At 41.0% G+C, this 21,683-nt stretch overlaps 2 protein-coding genes across 4 annotated transcripts in view; both read right to left on the bottom strand.

Moving 5' to 3' along the window:
* Positions 1 to 7,852: 7,852 nt before the first annotated feature.
* LOC110524161 (uncharacterized) lies at positions 7,853 to 18,891 on the bottom strand. 2 transcript variants are annotated; one of them, XM_021603546.3, is made up of 14 exons: positions 18,756 to 18,891; positions 11,989 to 12,640; positions 11,532 to 11,628; positions 11,239 to 11,336; positions 10,961 to 10,998; positions 10,785 to 10,810; positions 10,402 to 10,537; positions 9,967 to 10,129; positions 9,648 to 9,813; positions 9,114 to 9,177; positions 8,765 to 8,927; positions 8,506 to 8,536; positions 8,319 to 8,359; positions 7,853 to 8,108 (listed from the first exon to the last, which is right to left on the bottom strand). In XM_021603546.3, exons 1-14 carry the CDS (start codon positions 18,756 to 18,758, stop codon positions 8,065 to 8,067), a joined length of 1,722 nt encoding a protein of 573 aa, XP_021459221.3. In that variant the 5' UTR covers positions 18,759 to 18,891; the 3' UTR covers positions 7,853 to 8,064. The 2 variants fall into 2 exon arrangements, with proteins under 2 accessions (XP_021459221.3, XP_021459222.3); XM_021603547.3 differs by lacking the exon at positions 18,756 to 18,891 and adding an exon at positions 13,609 to 14,027.
* An 82-nt stretch (positions 18,892 to 18,973) lies between these two features.
* LOC110524157 (uncharacterized) overlaps positions 18,974 to 21,683 on the bottom strand; it is a 24,521-nt gene continuing 21,811 nt past the window's right edge. For both annotated transcript variants that reach the window (XM_021603542.3, XM_021603544.3), the window contains one exon: positions 18,974 to 20,459. In XM_021603542.3, coding sequence (XP_021459217.3) covers positions 20,062 to 20,459 — 398 coding nt within the window. In that variant the 3' untranslated portion in view covers positions 18,974 to 20,061. The remainder of the gene's footprint in view (positions 20,460 to 21,683) is intronic.

Genomic DNA, 21,683 nt, shown 5'->3' with positions numbered 1-21,683 from the left:
TACTCAGCAAATTGGATGTAGTCTATTGGAAGCTATTTTGTAGATGACATCGCCGAAGTCGGGGATCGGTAGGATAGTAAGTTTTACTAATGTAAGTTTGGCGGCGTGAGTGAAGGAGGCCTTGTTGCGAAATAGAAAGCCGATTCTAGATTTGATTTTGGATTGGAGATGTTTGATATGAGTCTGGGAGTTTACAGTCTAGCCAGACACCTAGGTATTTGTAGTTGTCCACGTAGTCTAGGTCAGAACCGTCCAGAGTAGTGATAATAGTGACATCTGCTCTGGTCAGATGAAACCAAAATTGAACTTTTTGGCAACAATGCAAAACGTTATGTTAGGCGTAAAAGCAACACAGCTGAACACACCATCCCCACTGTCAAATATGGTGGTGTCAGCATCGTGGTTTGGGCCTGCTTTTCTTCAGCAGGGACAGGGAAGATGGTTAAAATTGATGGGAAGATGGATGGAGCCAAATACAGGACCATTCTGGAAGAAAACCTGATGGAGTCTGCAAAAGACCTGAGACTGGGACAGAGATTTGTCTTCCAACAAGACAATGATCCAAAACATAAAGCAAAATCTACAATGGAATGGTTCAAAAATAAACATATCCAGGTGTTAGAATGGCCAAGTCAAAGTCCAGACCTGAATCCAATCGAGAATCTGTGGAAAGAACTGAAAACTGCTGTTCACAAATGCTCTCCATCCAACCTCACTGAGCTCGAGCTGTTTTGCAAGGAGGAATGGGAAAAAATTTCAGTCTCTCGATGTGCAAAACTGATAGAGACATACCCCAAGCGACTTACAGCTGTAATCGCAGCAAAAGGTGGCGCTACAAAGTATTAACTTAAGGGGGCTGAATAATTTTGCACGCACAATTTTTCAGTTTTTGATTTGTTAAAAAAGTTTGAAATATCCAATAAATGTCGTTCCACTTCATGGTTGTGTCCCACTTGTTGTTGATTCTTCACAAAAAAATACAGTTTTATATCTTTATGTTTGAAGCCTGAAATGTGGCAAAAGGTCGCAAAGTTCAAGGGGGCCGAATACTTTCGCAAGGCACTGTACATGAATTGCACTATAATGGTGACAAACGGTGCCCGCAAACTGTTTAGGGCCTACAAAGCTGTCCAAACAGCAGAGCTTACTTTTCAGCACCATTGAGTGAATCCTTACCACTGTTACACCTGGCTATCAGCGGAGCCTCGTCTGGCAGCGAAACTGTTCATTCGGTCTCATTTACTGCCTTTTCAAAAAAACATAGCTGATATGGCTTACTTAAACAAAGTGGTTTCTACTGACAATTGAGATGTACAAACTATGGCATAAGGGAACGATGAGCAGATAAGAGGCAATCCGTAATTTCTATTAAGACATAAATGAGCAAGCTAAAGCTGACTTAGTCAATATAACTATTTGTTCAGCACTTCAAGTCAAGTCAAATGTATTGGTCACATACACATATTTAGCATATGTTATTGCGGGTGTAGTGAAATGCTTGTAAGAAATAACACACAAAAAAACTAAATAGTGCAAAGTTGCTTAGGAGCTAGAAGCAGAGCTGCCATGTCTGTTGGCACCATCGTTCACTTTTGAAATGTGCAGGACAGAATTCAGAACATGGGCATTCTTACAGTATTCTGCCTGTACCCTAAGGGGGCATATAAGCAGACAACGAAAGCTCTTACAATATTCAATGATGACATTTCTCTCAAACAGGCTATAGGCTACATGTGCACCACTAAGTTAGAACAGTAGGCTAAGTTATTAGTGTGAAAAGGACCAAATTATTAGGGTCAGGCACATGGGCTACTAACAGCTTACTACACAACATACACTTAGTATTATTTAATTAGCTACAGTATACATATCTCCAGCGTACAATGCATTTTTTGGACTCACCTTTTGTGCTGAGCTTACTTGAACAGGAAGGTGGAGCGGCGGTCCTTCTCATTGGAAAATTTTGTCATGAAACTTTGTCATCAAAGTCTAGCATTCACAGGATTTATAGTGCTTTCAAGACAACTGGGACAAGTCGGAGCTCTAGAAAGAGGCCCCAGTTCCAGACTTGGAATTCCGAGTTGGATGACAGTTCCAAACGTATTTTCCCAGTTGGAGCTAGTTTTTTCCCGAATTCCCAGTTGTCTTGAACTCCCTGAAGTCTGAGATTTCCTAGTTTATAAGTTTCCAGTTGTTTTGAATGAGGCAGAAGTCATGCTGGATTGACAGCATGGCCAATATATTCAACCTTTTCTGGCCCATGGCGTTGCATTTGAATGTTTATCCTTTTAAAACGTTTTATTTTTTAAAATTTTACCTTTATTTAACTAGGCAAGCCAGTTAAGAACAAAATCTTATTTTCAATGACAGCCTAGGAACAGTGGGTTAACTGCCTGTTCAGGGGCAGAACGACAGTTTTGTACCTTGTCAGCTCGGGGGTTTGAACTTGCAACCTTCCAACCACTAGGCTACCCTGCCGCCCCCACTTGGAAAAGAGATCCTTAAACCCAGACTTGGACCACACACTCTCTCCACCGAATAGCAGGCTAGTGATTGCTTTGCAACACTTGCAGTTAGCCACTGATTCTTTCCAAAACAGTCATTGTTGAATTAGAGATTTCCAACTTGTTGTGTAATGTTTATGTCCAATGGCAGATGAACATTGATACGTTTTATCTGTCATTTCTCTTCATATGACAAGGACTGAAAAGGATTTGCCAGTAGATTGTCGACTTCATTCATGATGATGACTGCTTTTGTACCATGCTAGCTAAGAATTTGAAAGTATGATGTTGACATGATCAGCCCAATCAAAGCTATGGTAGATATAACGTGATTTGACGCCATTTTATCTGTGGCCAATGGTCTTGAGCCTTCTTGGATGGGCACTTTTAATGTAAATCTATGGCAGCACCCAAGGGGCTTGAACTTTCTTACTCTCCCTGTAGATTTTGCGGTGACATAGATTCCCCATGAGTGACAGAACACTGAGCCAATCACGGCGCAACTAGAGAACATTATCAACCACCTACGCTCTGTATTTTCCGCTGGCTGCCCCACCACCACAGAAAGCACTGAGGTAGGCTGAAACACCTGAATTTTGGAGCTTCCTTACTCAAGAAAGCAAAAAAGTTGTTTGTATGCAGCTTTATTAACTCACATTTTTTAAACATTGTTTTCAAACTAATATGACACATAATAATGCCAAAATAACATGAAAAACAGGCAAAAAAACGAAACAAAAAATTATAATTTCATCCAAACAGCTCGCATGCGTCAACGTGCGTCTGCTATTCCAGGCACTAAAACAGAACGTGGTTCTAAAATTGAACTTGGTTCTATTTTTGTTCGTGACGCATTGCAAGTCTTACCTCTCCCATTGGTTTTTAGCAGGAGGATTGAAAGGTGAACTGAGGTCCACACTTCAGTCAAGTTGGTGGTGGTAATGGACCTCAAAGTTGGTTGCCAAACGCCATATGAAGTCCACAGAAAAAGAAGAAGGCTGAAGGAGGAGAGATTACTAGAAACTAACTAGGTTTCCTCTTTTATCTGTGGATTAATTGTCGAGTAGAGAACACACGATTTTGTGTGACCCAAAAAGGGTCCAAATTCTACAAAGATCCAGAAAAAAATGACCTTGTGCATTTCAGGTAAGATAATGACCCAATGTTTATATCCCAGGACAAATTAGCTGGCAACAGTTAGCTAGCAACAGAAAGCTAGCTAGCTAAATGGCCATGAATGTTTAATGTGTTTCGACCTATCCCCTAATTAATATAGTAGTTTCAGAGTTAATTTGGATATTGCAATATGCGTGTCCTGACATCCAAAGGATCCCGCAAAGCCTGGACTAATATTGTATTTGAACAGGAGGTGCTGCAGTGATTTTCAGCCAGGCAGCAATAATAGAACACAAATTCAAATATTTACTTTGTGAAAAGGGGTAGTAGTCAAGCTAAGGAAAATATTTCACTTGGTCATTTCCATGAGTGCTTATAAATGAGTATAAATGCTTTATTGCCAACCAATTGTATGATTGATTGAGTAAAATACAATTGTATTGGTCCCATACACATGGTTAGCAAATGTTGTTGCGAGTGTAGCAAAATGCTTATGCTTCTAGACCCGACAGTGCAGCAATATCTAACAGGTGATATCTAACAATTCCACAGCAAAACCTAATACACACAATCTAGTAAAGGAATGGGATAAGAATATTTAAATCTAAAATATATGGATGAACAGTGACAGAGCAGCTAAGATGCAATAGATAGTGTAGGATACAGTGTAGGATACAGCATATACATATGAGATAAGTAATGCAAGATATGAAAACATTCTTAAAGTGGCATTATTAAAGTGGCCAATGATATCAAGTCTGTAGGTAGGCAGCCGCCTCTCTGTGCTAGTGATGGCTGTTTAACAATCTGAAGGCCTTGAGATAGAAGCTGTATTTCAATCTCACTGTCTAAGCTTTGATGCACCTGTACTGACCTTACCTTCTGGATGGAAGCGGGGTGAACAAGCAGTGGCTCGGGTGGTTATTGTCCTTGATCTTTTTTGCCTTCCTGTGACATCGGCTGTTTTAGGTGTCCTGGAGGGCAGGTAGTTTGCCCCCAGTGATGCGTTGTGCAGACCGCATCACCCTCTGGAGAGCCCTTGTGGTTGTGGGCGGTGCAGTTACCGTACCAGGCGGTGATACAGCCCGCCAGGATGCTCTTGATTGTGCACCTGTAAAAGTTAATGAGGGTTTTCGGTGACAAGCCACATTTTTTCAGCCTCCTGAGGACGAAGAGTCGCTGTTGTGCCTTCTTCACCACACTGTCTGTGTGCGTGGACCTTTTCAATTTATCAGTGATATGTACACCGAGGAACTTAAAACTTTCCACCTTCTCCACTGCTGTCCCGTTGATGTGGATAGGGGGTGCTCCCTTTGCTGTTTCCTGTAGTCCACAATCATCTCTTTTGTTTTGCTGACATTGAGTGAGAGGTTATTTTCCTGACACCACACTCCAAGGGCCCTCACCACCTCCCTGTAGGCTATCAAGCCTACCACTCTGGTGTCGTCTGCAAACTTGATGATTGAGTCGGAGTTGTGCATGGCCACGCAGTCATGGGTAAACAACACTCTACAACCAGCGCATCATCCGCTTCCAGTGCCAGTTTTTTATCCAACGAGAGACTGGGCCGACGGAAGGGCGGAGGTGGTCGTGGGCAGGCACACCGACGAGATGCCGCATCCGACGGGGTAAGAAGAAACGACCACCAGAGGCAGAACCCACGGGACTGAGTGTCTTCAATTTATCAAGCAAGATATTGAGCCCTGCCCATGTCTCCCTGCTTAATAAAGGGTTATCTTTTGTGCCTACAACTCAGTGCAACGATTTCGATGTTAAAGTAGACATGTTTAAGTTTTTTTTTATTTTTTAGAAACATCCGTTTAAGGGAATACTTTAGCTCCCCTAATCGTGATGTTTCTACTGAACGTGTAGGTTGCTCACCTGCACATACTCCGACTCCTTTTAGAAGTAAGAGTTATTTTGTACCTCCAGCCAATCACAATCACTCTATTGAGACGTATTGCAGACTCGTTGAAAAAGATGTTGTTCATCTCCTTAAGAACAAACAGGTGTACATATCTTTCCAGAATTTACCTCAGGATGAAAAACAAGCTTTGCTTGATTTACAATCCAATACGTCAGTCCTTATTCGTCCTGCTGATAAGGGTGGGTCGGTTGTACTCATGGATAGGACAGTTCATGTAAATGGGTGTCAGACAACTGCCTGACAACACCTTTTACAAGAAACTCAGAAGTGACCCTACTGCCCAATTTCAGAACACGATCTTTACTGTCCTAGATGGGTATTTAAGTTCTGGTCAGATAACCAAAAAATAACACAACTTTTTGGCTATTCAACACCCTAAAATTGCCACTTTCTATACTTTGCCGAAAATACACAAGAATGTTACAAAACCTCCAGGGCGCCCTATTGTAGCGGGCATTGATGCAGTAATGGTCCCTCTATCGACTTTTATTGATTTTTTTATTAGACCACTCACAGAACAGCTCCCCTCCTTTGTAAAGGACACCAGCAGTATGACCTCTATTATTGAATCTCTTGATCCTCTCCCTGATAATACTTTGTTAGTTACTTTGATGTTGAGCCGTAATACACAAATATTCCATATGAGGGCGGTATTGAAGCTATGGAACATTTTCTTCTGCAACGTGACCCTAATGAACTACCTTCCAGTGCATGCATTATAACATTGGCTGAAATAGTACTCACACAACTACTTCATGTTTCTAAGTGATTTCTTTATTCAGACGAAGGGTACTGCTATGGGATCCCACATAGCTCCTAACTAAGCTAATTTGTATGTGGGTTACATGGAGAAACAGTCCATTTTCAATCCTCTCAAAAAATATTTACTTGCCTAACATTATTAAGTGGAAACGGTATATTGATGATATTTTTGTTCTATGGAGCGATGATGCAAAACAGCTCCAGGCGTTCTATGCTTTTCTTAACTCCTGTTCTGAGCATCTGAGATTTACTATGCAATCTGACACACGTCAAATCAGTTTCCTTGATCTTCAGATCTTGTGTGAGGATAATGTTCTCTACGCTGATCTTTACAGGAAACCTACTGATCGTAACAGTTTGTTGAGGGCTGATAGTTGTCACCCACTTCCTTTGAAAAACAGTTTGCCCTACAGCCAATTCTGTCGAATCAAAATAATTCAGATCTCGACAGAAATATGGCTGAGTCGCAAAGAAAATTCAAGGAGAGGGGATACAAAATTGGTTAGATTAATACTGCCATTGAGAAATTTAAAAACAAGACATGGTCTTTTCAAGGTCAGTCTCGCAAAAAGAAGCAGTCTTGCGTTCTAACTATCCGCTATTCAAAGTGCTCTGAACAAATTAAGGGAATCGTTCACAAACATTGGCACATTCTAAGATCCGATGACAGTATCGGTAATGTGTTTTCGGACCCTCCCTTGGTCGTATTCTTGCGCCCTTACTGGATGACAACTACAAGTGTAATGGCTGTGCTCAATGTAATGGCAGTTATAAATGTAGATCCTTCAATCACCCCCAAACAGGGAAACAGATCCCAATCAAAGGTGTTATCACGTGCTCCATTAAGGCAGTTATTTGTCTTATAACGTGTCCTTGTGGTAAAAAATGATGTGGGTAAAACAAAGCGCGAATTAAAAGTACGAATCTCGGGGCATCGAAGCACCATTAAGTGCAAAAACTCGACTTACCCAGTTGCGGTCCACTTTTTGGAATCTAACCACTCGAGTTCGTCCCTACGTTGTATTGGTATCGAACATGTCACCCTCCCTAGGAGAGGGATTTATTGTTCAAACGAGGCTACCCGTATCTTTAATTGAAAGACCCTTACTACCTTCGGTCTCAACGTAGACTTTGATCTGAAGCCATTATTGTGATTTTGCTATTGTAAATGTTTGTAGGTTTAAAATTGTATCTATGATCGTATGCTATCCATTTATGTTTTTTTTGTATGCCATTTTAATATATGAGAATTAACCAATGATATCAGGCCACACCCGGCCATGATTACAGACACCTGTGTGTGCCCTTTGACACTATATAAACGAGTCACCCCGCAGTGATTGTCATTATACCCTGATGAAGACAGCGTGTCTGTCAAAACGTTGGATAGGTTATTAAAATATTGCATCTGAGCTCCTGAGTGTGCTTCTGAGTGCGGCTCTCCTTTAATTTCTCAGGTGTTCTATTCCGCTAGTCAGCACCTCTCCTAAATAGGGGTGTTTCTTTCGCCTCTAGTAATAACACATGATAACACACAAAAATATTCACAAAAAAGTATTTATTTTTCAAAAAATAATCTCAAGAATCCCAGCCATGAACAAAGCATAGAGTATAGTTTGCAAATTGCCGCAAACAACATTCATGCCCCGATTGTTCTTTTAATTCTTAGGGAGTGAGTGTGTGTTTCCATGGAAGACGAGCATTACTGTTTGTCCAGTATTGGTGATTCACATTGGTCAGGAAAAGAACAGGGCTTCAGTGGATTGTGTCATTATAGACATTGTCGTTGTCATAAATATCTGTAAGGCGGTCAGGAAAGGGGTTAAATCGTTTTGCGCTTTTTCTACTAAGCATATTCACTGAGTATACAAAACATGTCTAGGAATTCGGGCCGGCCAGGACAATGACGTCGTAGTCTCGCCACTAGCTTGATTTACAGTAATTCTTCCTGCGTAGCACCCTTTCAAGAAACCAGAGTAAAATGTAAAAAAAAATAAAAAATAACATACCGGTGATATGATCGACATCGTCATAAACATCATCCCCTTCCCTGAAAAGGAATATTGAAAACAGTATTAACCAGAATATTATGACACAGTTGTCAACAGCAAAACAGGATACCAGTGACTGAATACCAGGGATTCTGGATTCATAATCGACCAATAATTGTGTTGAATAAATATATAAGAAACCTACGCCTGTAGAAGAACCCTGGGCACATATCCATCTGTGAGAGAAAGAAAATGAGGCAACAATTAGAATAATGACACATGCTAGAAAAATGTATCTAGAATCTCTTATTGATTATTAGGCTGCACTACAGACAAAAGAGGAAACCTTTTAGTTAGTTACCAGTATCGTTGGCTGTACTACGACCATACATAGCCCAGTAGCCTAATCAGATATAAAACTGACTTTTACAGACTTGTCACTAGAAGGTGATGTATTCACATACATTTCCCCTGCTTGTTACGACACAGGGCTTTTTTGTCACTGGTGACTTGAATGACCTCCAGGATCTCTCCTTGAACCACAGCTAGAGCCGTCCCTCCTGTCTTCTTGATGCTTGCGTTCAGGTCAACCATCATGCTGTGTAACACCAAAATCGGTCCCTCAAACTGACAGAACAAAATAAAAGTTATGTTTACTTTTTTTTATATGACTTGGTAATGTCATATGACATGACATCGTTGAGTAGGCTAATAGTGAGTGATCGAGCTTTTCAGGGCGTGCACATGAATTGCGTCAAACGCCAATTTTCAACATTTTTCTTGGAAGATTTGCAAGAAGAGCTAAATATGTACCTTAAACTTTTTTCTAAATTCCTTTTCGTCTTTCTCCAGCATCTCTCTCATTACTGGATCTAGACTGGAACATAAAGACACACATCCTTTTGTGTGATCACAAAAAGTTGTTTTTGTCCTATTTCAGTAGCCAACTTTATCTCTTATTTCTTCTTTGTAGCCATTAGCAACTACTTTACTTATATTCAGTGCAATGCATGCTCTATGCAACAGACATACAAGCTAAACTGTATACAAACTTCCATTTTCATGTTTTAGGTAAACATACAGGCCAAATGTGGCAAGCTATCAAAGCAACACCACACTCAGAAAAACCACAGACTGAGAAAGGCATTGACTAACCCTCCTGTGTATCTGAAAAGTACATCTTTTTTCTATTAAATTCAAATGCCAAATACCTAATTTACAAGAGGTGGAGGGAGGAAGTTATTGGATGTTCCTTGCACATCATCATAGTCATCTCTGTGTGTGTGTGTGTGTGTGGGGGGGGGGGGGGGGGGGGTGCATTTGCATATTTGTGTGTGGGAGAGCAACCTGTTCATGTTTCCCGAGGAGTCAACATCATAATAGATGTCATTGTCTTCAGAACGGACAGGAGGTGGTGGTGGTGGCAGTGAGGGGTCAGGCGCTCTGGACAGTTTGAGTTTACGTTTCACTTCCTCATAATCCACATCCACACACGTGCTAATGATGTAACCATCTGCAAAGCAACACTTCATTACTGGCTTTTGGTAGCTTTAGGTACACAACATGGGTGGTTTTCAACGTTGTCACAGCACATATCGAACTAGTATAAAATATGGAACAAATATGGGCTGTTTAGTTCTATGGAATTAAATAGTGTTTTACTCACAGGTGCCAGTCTGTGTGCGGGCTAGCCACCTGCCATCGGGGTTGTTCTTAACCCGTATGATCTCCACTCTGTTTCCCTGACGAACACTTAGATCATGCTTGCCCCCCTGCCAGTCGTGTCGAACCCTGCCCATGTGAAGGACATCTATGTCCCCAGTACCCAGCTGTGGAAGGGTAAAAGTAAATACATACAGAGGGTTGTAAAAGTGGTGTTTCTAACCTTCAGAGATGAATGAGATCTCTGTTACATTACTGTAATACATTACTGTATTTCCATATTAAGCAAAAATACTCATAATAACATAAAGAGAATATCCCAAACTCTGAAACGTGTTTCGATATTCATATGTAGCAAGTGAGTTATGACAGACAGGTCACTGTTTGGGGGGATATCTGGACTTGTGAGTGGTTAGCGCGTGGAAATGTAGTGCGTCACCTTAAATTTCTTTCTGTATTTGTTGTCCCTTTCCAGTCTTTTCTTTTGATTTCTCTTCTCCTGCTCTTGCTGCCACCTCAACTCTTTCTGTTTCTTCTTATCAGAACTTGTGTTTTTCACCTCCTGTTCATTGCCTCTGAAATTCCAAAAGACAAGAGACATGAGTGGTCAGTAATACTATTTGCAGTGGCCAGCTCTTACGCCCATATAAACATATTATAACAGATATGGGACTATTCAAATGTTTTCCATTAGCCTTGTGATATGGGTTGTTACAAGTGTGCTATGACAGGCATTGCGATGTCTACTTGTAAGACAAGCATAAACCCAATATATTTGAACTCAACATACAATATGTAGTTGTATTGCTATACTACACTTACTTATAGACATCACTTCCATCGCTCCCCTGTAGCCAGGAATAAAAAGATAGATTCAAGGTAAATGTCATGAAAAGCATGTTTTTCAGGAACAGTATTTCAGAAGTAAATCAGAAGCAGTGTTCTGCATTAATGCTCACTGATGGTAAACACAGAAGGCTCCCACAGAATGTTCTTACCTCATCTACTCGTGAAGAACTATTGTCATTCCAGGAGTCTGTGGGTGAAATAGCAGAAAAGGTCAATTGATGGCATGCATGAACAAGTGATAAACATGTCAAATACATGCATTATGGAATGATGGATTGAGATACAGTATGTGTACATAATACAAGCTTTCACGTAAATCATACATTCATGTCAACTCAAGTCATCCTGATTCAGCACTAAATTCAAAAGTGCCAGTGAATCTCATGACATGTGTTCATGGTTAAATAGCAAATATTTTCAGTCATACCACTCTTGTCCCAGCTCCCTGGGTGATTTAGGGGCGGGGGAGGTGGTTTCACATCAAGGCCTACGTCGTCATATTCCCCCTGGTCATCCTCGAAATGTCTAACGAGAGAACAGGAATCAGAGGGAATAATACATCAAGTGGAAAATGTACCTTTTTCAGTGTTCCTGTACAGTAACCATTTGCCTACATAGTAACGGGGAAAAAAACGGCAAAATATAAGAACGACTTCCCAATCTTGGTTCCTACTATCACTTTAACACTCGACACTTGACATTTCAAGTGAACACACTCACACTGGGGTACACTGCCGTGGAAGGCTGCTGGGCTTGGTTGGAAGTCTTGGGGGGCCAGAGAGACTGACTAGCCCTGGGAGAGACTGACTACTGCCACCTGAGTAGAATAGAAACAACCTGCACTTTAGGTTTACAGTAGGTCTGAAATGATTTAAATATGAACAGATTTATTACAGGGCAGTGTTCTGCAGCGGCAGTCTGAGCACCTCTTTTCGTCATTAATTTCTTACAGAATATTAGGGGGAAAAAATATTTTAGAGAGAGATATGTAGAGGTTTTAACTTAGTAACCAGATAAGGTGCACAGCATACTTGATCTTGATAGGTTGTAAATGAACAGATGACTTTCCTGTGCTACTATGCTGCTTACAGTAAGTCCATACATGTGTTTAGTCAGTTTTCCCCTTTTACACTTGTAATGGAGGGGGTGCTTTTTCATTGGAGATCAAGCTGCTTACCGTCAGTCTTCCTTAACCCTGGTTGCCCTGCGAGGTGTGGTGCTCTGGTGCTTCTCTGATGGGCCTGCAGGTTGATGTGAGGGGGCCGTCTGGGTTTTATAGGGCTGGGAGCCTCAGGGGGCAGGGCCCTTCTCAGGGGGGTCACCCCTGTAAGATTTCTCTGGCTGGGCAGGGAGGGGGGCGTCGGCTTGGTAGGGCCAGGGTGTACTCCCTTATGCTTCAGCATCATGTTCTGCAGAAGCTCCCCAGTGACTCTCACCCTGCCTTGTTGGTCTATGTTTGTCGGTGGGGATGCTGGTAGGGGTAGCTCCTTGGCGGCTCTGTGGGGTCGGTGTGATGGTGGAAGGTGGTGGAAGACACTATGAGGCTCGGGGCTGGTGGACATGCCCTCCAGTTCAGCCCTTACATGTTGTGGTGGTAGCCTCTGAAGGTCCGGGGAGTAGCTTGATCCAGGAAGTGGTGGTGTGGGAACCATAAGCATGAGTTTATTTCGGACCCCTCCGTTTGCTGTAACACTGACGTCTGCCAACCTCGGGCCTCCTCTCCCAAATCCTCGCAGTGGAGGTTTTGGAGAAGTGCTGTCTCGACTACCTGCCATGTCAGCCTTGGCATGGAACCTGGCCCTCAATGCACAAACATCCACACTCTCCCCCTGAAACAGATGGAGCAAGGTGAGAATGGAGCTGCTTAGTTCGTAAGCAGGAAGTTTGCTATAATAATAACAAAACCAGAGCAACCACCCCCACACACCTCTCTTTCTTTACACATCCATTCAATAGAATCTTTCAAATAATCTAAACACTACAGGTCTACTGACGTTTAACATGGTAGGTGCAACCAAACCACATGTCACATGCAAGCCAAACTACCATATAACCAGTTAGGGCAGATGTTCTGAGATGGAGGTCATGGCACAGCTATCAAGTGTAGGTCAGATTGTCACAGACAATGCACTTGTATGATCAATGTTACCTCTGAAAGAATCGGGAGATCTTTGCAGATTTAAGGGTTAAAAGAATGAAACAATGAAGAGATGCAGGAAGTAACTACAACCACATACCTACGAATCTCATGTATCCCTCTGCAGTGGTTGCCATAGAAATGGCAGTCGCAGTCATAAGTGGGCCAATGAGGTGCATGTTTTGCTATTGATATTTTTATTGGGACACGCAGAGGAAATAAGAAAGACCCGTCTCTGTACCACAACAGACGGAGCCTATATGGCATTGTTCTCGAGCACTTGATTACTCAAAACAGAACTGCGTGCCCTTTGACATTTGCATTTCCTCTAGATAGAACATTCCAAAATTGTCTGAAAGAGTTCACATGAGTTATATTATTAAAATATAGGTGTAGTTTGTGTATGGCATAGGTGTATAAAGGCTAAAGCAAAATTGGTTTCCAAATAATAAAAACCTGATTAAACAAATATCTAATTAAATAGGAGATCTATTTAAATTGTGCATACCTGGCAAACACCTAGACTTCATCACCGCTCTGATTACTCTCCCTTCAAATAGCCCTCAGTAGCCTCTGTCATCAGGCAGTATTCGTTTTGGTTACGTTCAGTACGCTTCTCCTGTTTTATATTATCTTCATGTTTATTATTATTAAACTCACCTTCTGCACCTGCTTCCTGACTCCTTGTGTTTACAATACAGAATATTGAAAATATGGAAGCAGCAGAAGTTAAGGATATCTCCCAGATGGTCGACGTATAGGAACACCTACTCCGTCAACACCATGACCAGCTAGCTCAACTGGGTACGGTAATAGATGAGGTCCTCCATGTTCTCCACTACCTTCGACAATACCCGAGAGGATTCAGCTCCAACTAGCAGAGGACCCTCTACACCGATTTGTCCCAGCGAGCCAGTCCCCCAGCTCATCCAGCAGTCCGCCCAGGTCAGCGATGCCCTATTGTCTCCCGTACAAATATGACGGGACTTCTTACTCCAGTGCTATCTTTATTTCGCCCATCAGACAGGGGCCCCCACCACCGAGAGGTCCAAGGTTGCCACAGTATGCCCTCACCTTCTGCACCTGCTTCCTGACTCCCTGCGTATTCGTTACAAGTATGCTGATTGTAAATAATTAACTGGTGATATCAATGATTCCTCTCATCACTGACTGAACCACTACTTTTTACACAGATAAATAACAACCAATCAAATGGCTTGAGTACAAATTGAAATGTTCCACTTAATTGAGTCATTTACAAACTGAAAAGCAGATTATTCCACACTACATCCTGATGATCAATTTATAGTGGACATTATTTTGTTCTTTAGCTACCTAAATCTAGATAAAGTATATTCTAACCTGCGGCATTGTTTGTAAGTTGGATTTGTTAACTGAATCAGAGAACAGTGAAATGAATCATGGCTCATCTAAACAAGTGATGATTGTATCACAGAGTAGGCAGCATGTGAAAGTCACTCTTTCGTCTTTACCATATAACAGCGGTCCCCAAGATCCCTTTCTAAGTCAAAATGCAAGCCGGGATCTACCGCTCAGATTTCTTTCAAACATGAAACTAAGCCTAAGCAACATTAACCAATTAAAAACAATTCTGTAGCAATGAGGTTTATGCCCAATACACAGTGGCGACCCATCATTCAGGACAATGCCCCACCTGTTTTGAGCCCCACCTGTTATCAACCCCTACCTACGCTCTGTATTTTCCGCTGGCTGCCCCACCACCACAGAAAGCACTGAGCTAGGCTGAAACACTTGCATTTTGGAGCTGCCTTACTCAAGAAAGCAATGCAGCTTTATTAACTCAATCATTTTTTATTATTTTAAAACTAACTCCTGTTATAATTTTATTTTTGGAGCTAATGTTCTCTAGTTGCGCCGTGATTGGCTCAGTGTTCTGTCACTCATTGGGACACTATGTCACCGCAGAATCCACAGGGAGAGCTCAAAAATTCAAGCACCTTGGGTGCTACCATCGAGTTACATTAGAAATTACCATCCAAGAAGGCTCAAAGTCATTGGCCACAGATAAAATGACGTCAAATCACGCTAAAGCTACCATAGCTTTGATTGGACCGATCATGTCAACATCATACTTTCAAAATCTTAGCTAGCAAGCTAGACAAGCAGTCATCGGGAGGACCCTCTACACCGAATCACGTCGACAATCTACTGGCAAATCCTTTTCAATCCTTGTCATATGAAGAAAAATTATAGAGAAAACATAGTGGTGCTCATCGGCCATTGGACATAAACATCACACAACAAGTTGGAAATCGCAAATTTAACAATGAGTGGTTTGGAAGGAATCGGTGGCTAACTCCAAGGAAACTCAGAACTGGGAAATCTCAGACTTCAGTGAGTTCAAGACCCCTGGGAACTCGGGGGGAAAAAACGAGCTCCAACTGGGAAAATACGTTTTGAACGGTCATCCAACTTAGAATTCCAACTCTTTCTAGAGCTCCGACCTGAAGATCACTGATGTCATGATTCAACCTTGTTTTTTTTAAACATTCTCATCTGTATTGAAAGCACCATCAATCCCGCGCCACCTTCCTGTTCAAGTGGGCACAGCACAACAAGGTGATTCCAAAATTGTCTTGTATGCTGCTGCATAAATGATGTAGTATACCAGGGAGATACAGTTGAAGTCGGAAGTTTACATATACCTTAGCCAAATACATTTAAACTCCGTTTTTCACCATTCCTGGCATTTAATCCTAATAAGAATTCCCTGTCTTAGGTCAGTAAGGATCACCACTTTACTTTTCAGAATGTGAAATGTCAGAATAATAGAAGAGAGAATTATTTATTTCAGCTTTTATTTCTTTCATCACATTCACAGTGGGTCAGAAGTTTACATACACTCAATTAGTATTTGGTAACATTGCCTTTAAATTGTTTAACTTGGGTCAAACGTTTCGGGTAGCCTTCCACAAGCTTCCCACAATAAGTTTGATGATTTTTAGCCCATTCCTCCTGACAGAGCTGGTGTAACTGAGTCAGGTTTGTAGGCCTCCTTGCTCGCACACACTTTTTCAGTTCTGCCCACAAATTGTCTATAGGATTAAGGTCGGGGCTTTGTGATGGCCACTCCAATAGCTTGACTTTGTTGTCCTTAACCCATTTTGCCACAACTTTGGAAGTATGCTTGGGGTCATTGTCCATTTGGAAGACCCATTTGCGACCAAGCTTTAACTTCCTGACTAATGTCTTGAAGATGTTGCTTCAATATATCCACATAATTTCCCTTCCTCATGAAGCCATCTATTTTGTGAAGTGCACCAGTCCCTCCTGCAGCAAAGCACCCCCACAACATGATGCTGCCACCCCCACAACATGATGCTGCCAGCCCGTGCTTCACGGTTTGGATGGTGTTCTTCGGCTTGCAATCCTCCCCCTTTATCCTCCAAACACAATGATGGTCATTATGGCCAAACAGTTAGATTTTTATTTCATCAGACCAGAGGACATTTCTCTTAAAAGTATGATCTTTTTCCCCATGTGCAGTTGCAAACTGTAGGCTGGCTTTTTTATGGCGGTTTTTGAGCAGTGGCTTCTTCCTTGCTGAGCAGCCTTCAGATTATGTCGATATAGGACTTGTTTTACTGTGGCTATAGATACTTTTGTACCTGTTTCCTCCAGCATCTTTACAAGGTCCTTTGCTGTTGATCTGGGATTGATTTGCACTTGATGTCTCCTTCCTGAGCGGTATGATGGCTGTGTGGTTCCATGGTGTTTATACTTGCACACTATTGTTTGTAAAGATGAACGTGGTACCTTCAGGCATTTGGAAATTGCTCCCAAGGATGAACCAGACTTGTGGAGGTCTACGATTTTATTTCTGAAGTCTTGGCTGATTTCTTTTGATTTTCCCATGATGTCAAGCAAAGAGGCACTGAGTTTGAAGGCAGGCCTTGAAATACATCCACAGGTACATCTCCAATTGACTCAAATTATGTGAATTAGCCTATCAGAAGCTTCTAAAGCCATGACATCATTTTCTGGAATTTTCCAATCTGTTTAAAGGCACAGTCAACTTAGTGTATCTAAACCTCTGACCCACTGGAATTGTGATACAGTGAGTTATAAGTGAAATAATCTTTCTGTAAACAATTGTTGGAAAAATTGCTTGTGGCATGCACAAAGTAGATGTTCTAACGGACTTGCCAAAACTATAGTTTGTTGTTGTAAAATTAGTTTTAATAACTCCAACCTAAATGTATGTAAACTTCCAACTTCAACTGTGTGTATACTGTAGCTAAGAAATTCATACTAAGTGTATGTTGTGCAGTAAACTGTTAGTAGCCCATGTGCCTCATCCTAATAATTTGGTAACTTTCCCCCTACTGTTCTGACTTGGTGGTGCACATGTAGCCTAGCCTATAGCCTGTTTTAGAGAAATGTCCTCATCGAACATTGTAAGAGCTTTCATTGTCTGCTTATATGTCCCCATTATTTATCCTACGGTTCTGACTTGGTGTTCAGGGAGAATACTGTAAGAACGGTCCATGTTCTGAATATAAATTTCAAAAGTGCTGAAAAAATAGTTATATTGACTACGTCTGTCTTAGCTCGCTCATTAATGTCTGAATCGAAATTATGAATTGCCTCTTATCCACTCGTCATCCCCTTTTACCATAGTTTGTACATCTCAATTGTCCGTATTTTTTTTATTGCTGTGTTGTGGCTTTGCTGGCATGCACCCCCCCCCCCCCCCCCCAAAGAATTGTCCTGCCCATATTGTTCTTCTCAGACCATTTTGAAATTATATTTAATAATTTGTAGGTCTATGATCACAATGGGATTAGATATTTTGTTGTATTACTTATGAGACACATCCAAGTGAGCATAATAATATTTTTTTTATGGACTGATCTGATGGTCAGTCTGAAGTGCATTTTATGATTCATACAAGTGTTGAACAAAGTTGACAGTAACAACTTAAACATGAACTTACTCATAAAAACAGCAGCTCTTTGTTGTATTCGTTGAGTCTCTCTCTAATCATGGCTTTACACGTTTTGAAATATCACAGTATCAGCTTTGCTGTGCGTTCGAGGTTTATATTTACAGTCTATGGCTTGAGGAACTTGTGCAGAAGGTGATCTGAGCTATCTGATTGGCCAGCGTTAGGCCTATAGTTGCACTTGACTTGCTCTCTGTGCGGAATTCTACCTCAGACATGAAATGGATAAAAATGGGAACACTTTGCCTTCCCGGAACTAGGGCTGCTGCTGAACCAAGTACACGTACCTCCAACAGCGCGAAACCAATAAAAAAGGCTTTATCGTTGTTGTTTTTTACAGAAATGTTCAGTGATTTACAAAAAAGTCTTGGAGATCAACCAGTCGACCGCGACCTACCAGTTGGCGACCACTGCCATACAGAGATAGATGTAAAAAAAAAAAAAATCAAGTTTAACGTGGTTCATGGATGCCATGACATCGAAACCCCATCACAAGAAGGTATTTGTAGAAGCGCGATCATTGAAAAAAAAAAAACATGAAACCGTGACGGGTTACAGAGAAAGTGAGAATATGCGCTACAAAGGCTGCGTTTAAACAGGCAGCCCAATTTTTATATTTTTCTACTAATTGGTATTTTGACCAATGGCCAATAATTGGGTGGAGATCAGAATTGGGTCTGCCTGTGTAAACGTAGCCATTAATATGCTGCAGAAAACGTATATCCCCATTTTATTATAGCCTATGTATAGGCTGTCCAATAGTATTAATCTTTTGCATGTTTTTCTCCATCTTTTCATCAATGTTTAAGTGATATCTTACCATCTTTGTCCGTTTGAAGGTTAACTCCAATTTAGATGAAAATTAAGTGGTCCATGTTGAACTCGTATTTTGGGTGCCATTCAAGCATGCTGCGCTATATTGTTCGGTCTGTTTCTCATTGGATATCCCCAATGCTAAATCAGGAAATAGATGGGGGTGACAAAAAGGCTACTGGAAGAGTTAATTTAGACCATAAGATGATGAATCTGTAGAGTATATTACCGTAAAATATGCATTTTTATTATGAAATCCATGACACAATTTATTTCCATGACTTTTGATATGATTACCATTACAAAGTGTATGTCCCTCTTGAAAAACGAGTACTTTTTTTTCTCTTTACATTATCAGTAGGCCTAATACCCATTTAATCCAAAATGGAGCTGAGATACTCAAATCTATTCAAACCTCATTACTTGATTTAAATATCTACACAAACATGATTTATGAACACTAATCCCATCATGAGACCCACAGCATGCATGGAATTCACTTTCTAGAACAAAAACATAACCACTTTATCTTGTTTACATAGATGGAGAAAATACATTTTAAAATAATGTCAAATTTGTCTTTCATGTGAATTCTCAGAATTGTAAACAAGTTCAGCTCTGTGAGATCCCTCAAAAACTACAGCATTTGAATTTAATTTTCGTCTTACTTCTTCATCTAAATGATCCTGTCAAAAAAAGTAAAGTCTACTGAACAATCTACAGATATAATTGCTGTTGAGCTCAAATTCACAAATGTACATTATCAAAAGCAATGTAGAACTGCACCCTAGTAAACAGATTCATACATACGGAATGGAATACGGAATACATACATATGGAAAAGGCACTACTAAGTACTGAAAGACAACGCACAGGGCCGGACTACTGCATTTTGGGTATCCAGATATTTTTTTTAATAGGAAAACTGCTAACTTCCTTAAAAAATGTGTAGTTTTATAATGCTATTTTATACCTTGTGTTATGAGGCTATGAGAAAATCTTGCAGTTGTAAAGTTAATTTCCTGCAATTCTACACTTTTTGCCATGGGTCAGAGAGAAGAATGTTCTGTTTTACAGCTCATCTCATGCCATTGTTCACATTTTGCCATGAGGCGGAGAGAAAAGGTTGCAGTTTTAAAGCACATTTTCTGTAATTCTACACATTTTGGTATAATATGTTATCTGGGGACCCCGGAACATCAGGGGGCATAGAAGGTCGTGCCCTGCGTGCCCGTTCTGTAATCCGACCCTGACAATGCCAAGCATACAGACATGAAGACAACAGGGACATTTCATTGGCTCTCTAAGCCAGTTCATCCTTGGGCTGGTTTGTTGTTGGTGGTAGGAGAGCCGGGCTGCTGCTGGAGTCCCTCTGCCCTGTAGGGTGTGTAGTTTGGGGCAGAGGTGGGAAAGCTCATTGTGTTCTGACCCCACATAACCCCTGGCTGTGGGTTCACTCCGTACCCCTGCAGCTGGGGGCCTCCATAGGGCATCATGCCACCCGACCCCGGGATCCATCCAGTCATGTTGGGCTGGGAAGGCCAGGGGGCAGGAGCCCCCCAGGATCCATTTGAGCTGGGTGAGAGAGTTGGGAGGGGCCCTTGCTGACACCAAGGTATTGAAACAGGAGGTGAGATGAACGATGGAACAGCGATCGGCTGACCAGGGAAGGTGGGAAATATCTGAGGAACTGACAGAGACTTTGGAGATCCTTGAAGAAATCAGAAGGTATATTAAAAGTGGCAAAGTATTCTCCTTGTGATGCTAGTTATGTCCACGCTACACTTTCTGGTTAAAAAAATAGGATTAGAGTCTATTATTGCGCTGGGCATATGAACTAGAATGTAATTATTGTCCGCTTACAATGTGGACATAGCTTAAAACATGTATGTCAGAGAAGCAGGTTGTTTAGTGGTGGTGGTCTGGATGGATATTTACATCTCGAATTCTGCCTAAATTCTTAATGAGTCAAGGGTTGAAATGAAGCCATGTTACAATGCCAATGATATGACTTTTATTATTCCAATGTTACTACCCAGCAAACAGTCAACATTCCTTGAATTTAGGTAATGTTGTAGTGTAGTCCCACAGCCTGGTCTCAGACTAAACATAACATAGTAAATATAAATCCGGGATTATAAAATTAGCAAGATATGTTACTGTTTGGTATAGTTACATAAGACAGATGGTTACTTAAGACAAAAGCAACAGTAGGGTGGATGGGTGGGCGAACATCTAGTAACTCAAAGGTTGGGAGTTCGAATCTCATCACAGACAATTTTAGCTAATTAGAAACTTTTCAAACACTTACTACTTTTTAGCTACTTTGCAATTGCTTAGCATCAGTGGTGTAAAGTACTTAAGTAAAAATACTTTAAAGTACTACTTAAGTAGTTTTTTTTGGTACCTGTACTTTACTTTACTATTTATATTTTTGACAACTTTTACTTTACTACATTCCTAAAGAAAATAATGTATTTTTTACTCCATACATTTTCCCTGACACCCAAAAGTATTCGTTACATTTTGAATGCTTAGCAGGGCAGAAAAATGGTCAAATTCACCTGCTTATCAAGAGAACATCCCTGGTCCTCCATACAGCCTCTGATCTGGTGGACTCACTAAACACACATGCTTAATTTGTAAATGATGTCTGAGTGTTGGAGTGTGCCCCTGGCTATCCGTTAATTTAAAAAACAAGAAAATGGTGCTGTCTGGTTTTCTTAATATAAGGAATTTGAAATATTTATACTTTTACTTTTGATACTTAACTATATGTAAAACCAGTACTTAAGTACTATTTTACTGGGTGACTTTCACTTTTACTAGAGTCATTTTCTATTAAGGTATCTTTACTTTTACTCAAGTATGACAATTGGGTACTTTTTCCACCACTGCTTGGCATGTTAGCTAACCCTAATCCTTTTAGCTAACC

Source organism: Oncorhynchus mykiss, chromosome 5 (genome assembly GCF_057628025.1).
Source record: "Oncorhynchus mykiss isolate SJ-2025 chromosome 5, ASM5762802v1, whole genome shotgun sequence".
In the NCBI taxonomy this organism is placed as follows: Eukaryota; Metazoa; Chordata; class Actinopteri; order Salmoniformes; family Salmonidae; genus Oncorhynchus; species Oncorhynchus mykiss.
Note: the sequence above shows the minus strand (reverse complement) of the source record. Positions and strands in the feature narration are given on the sequence as shown.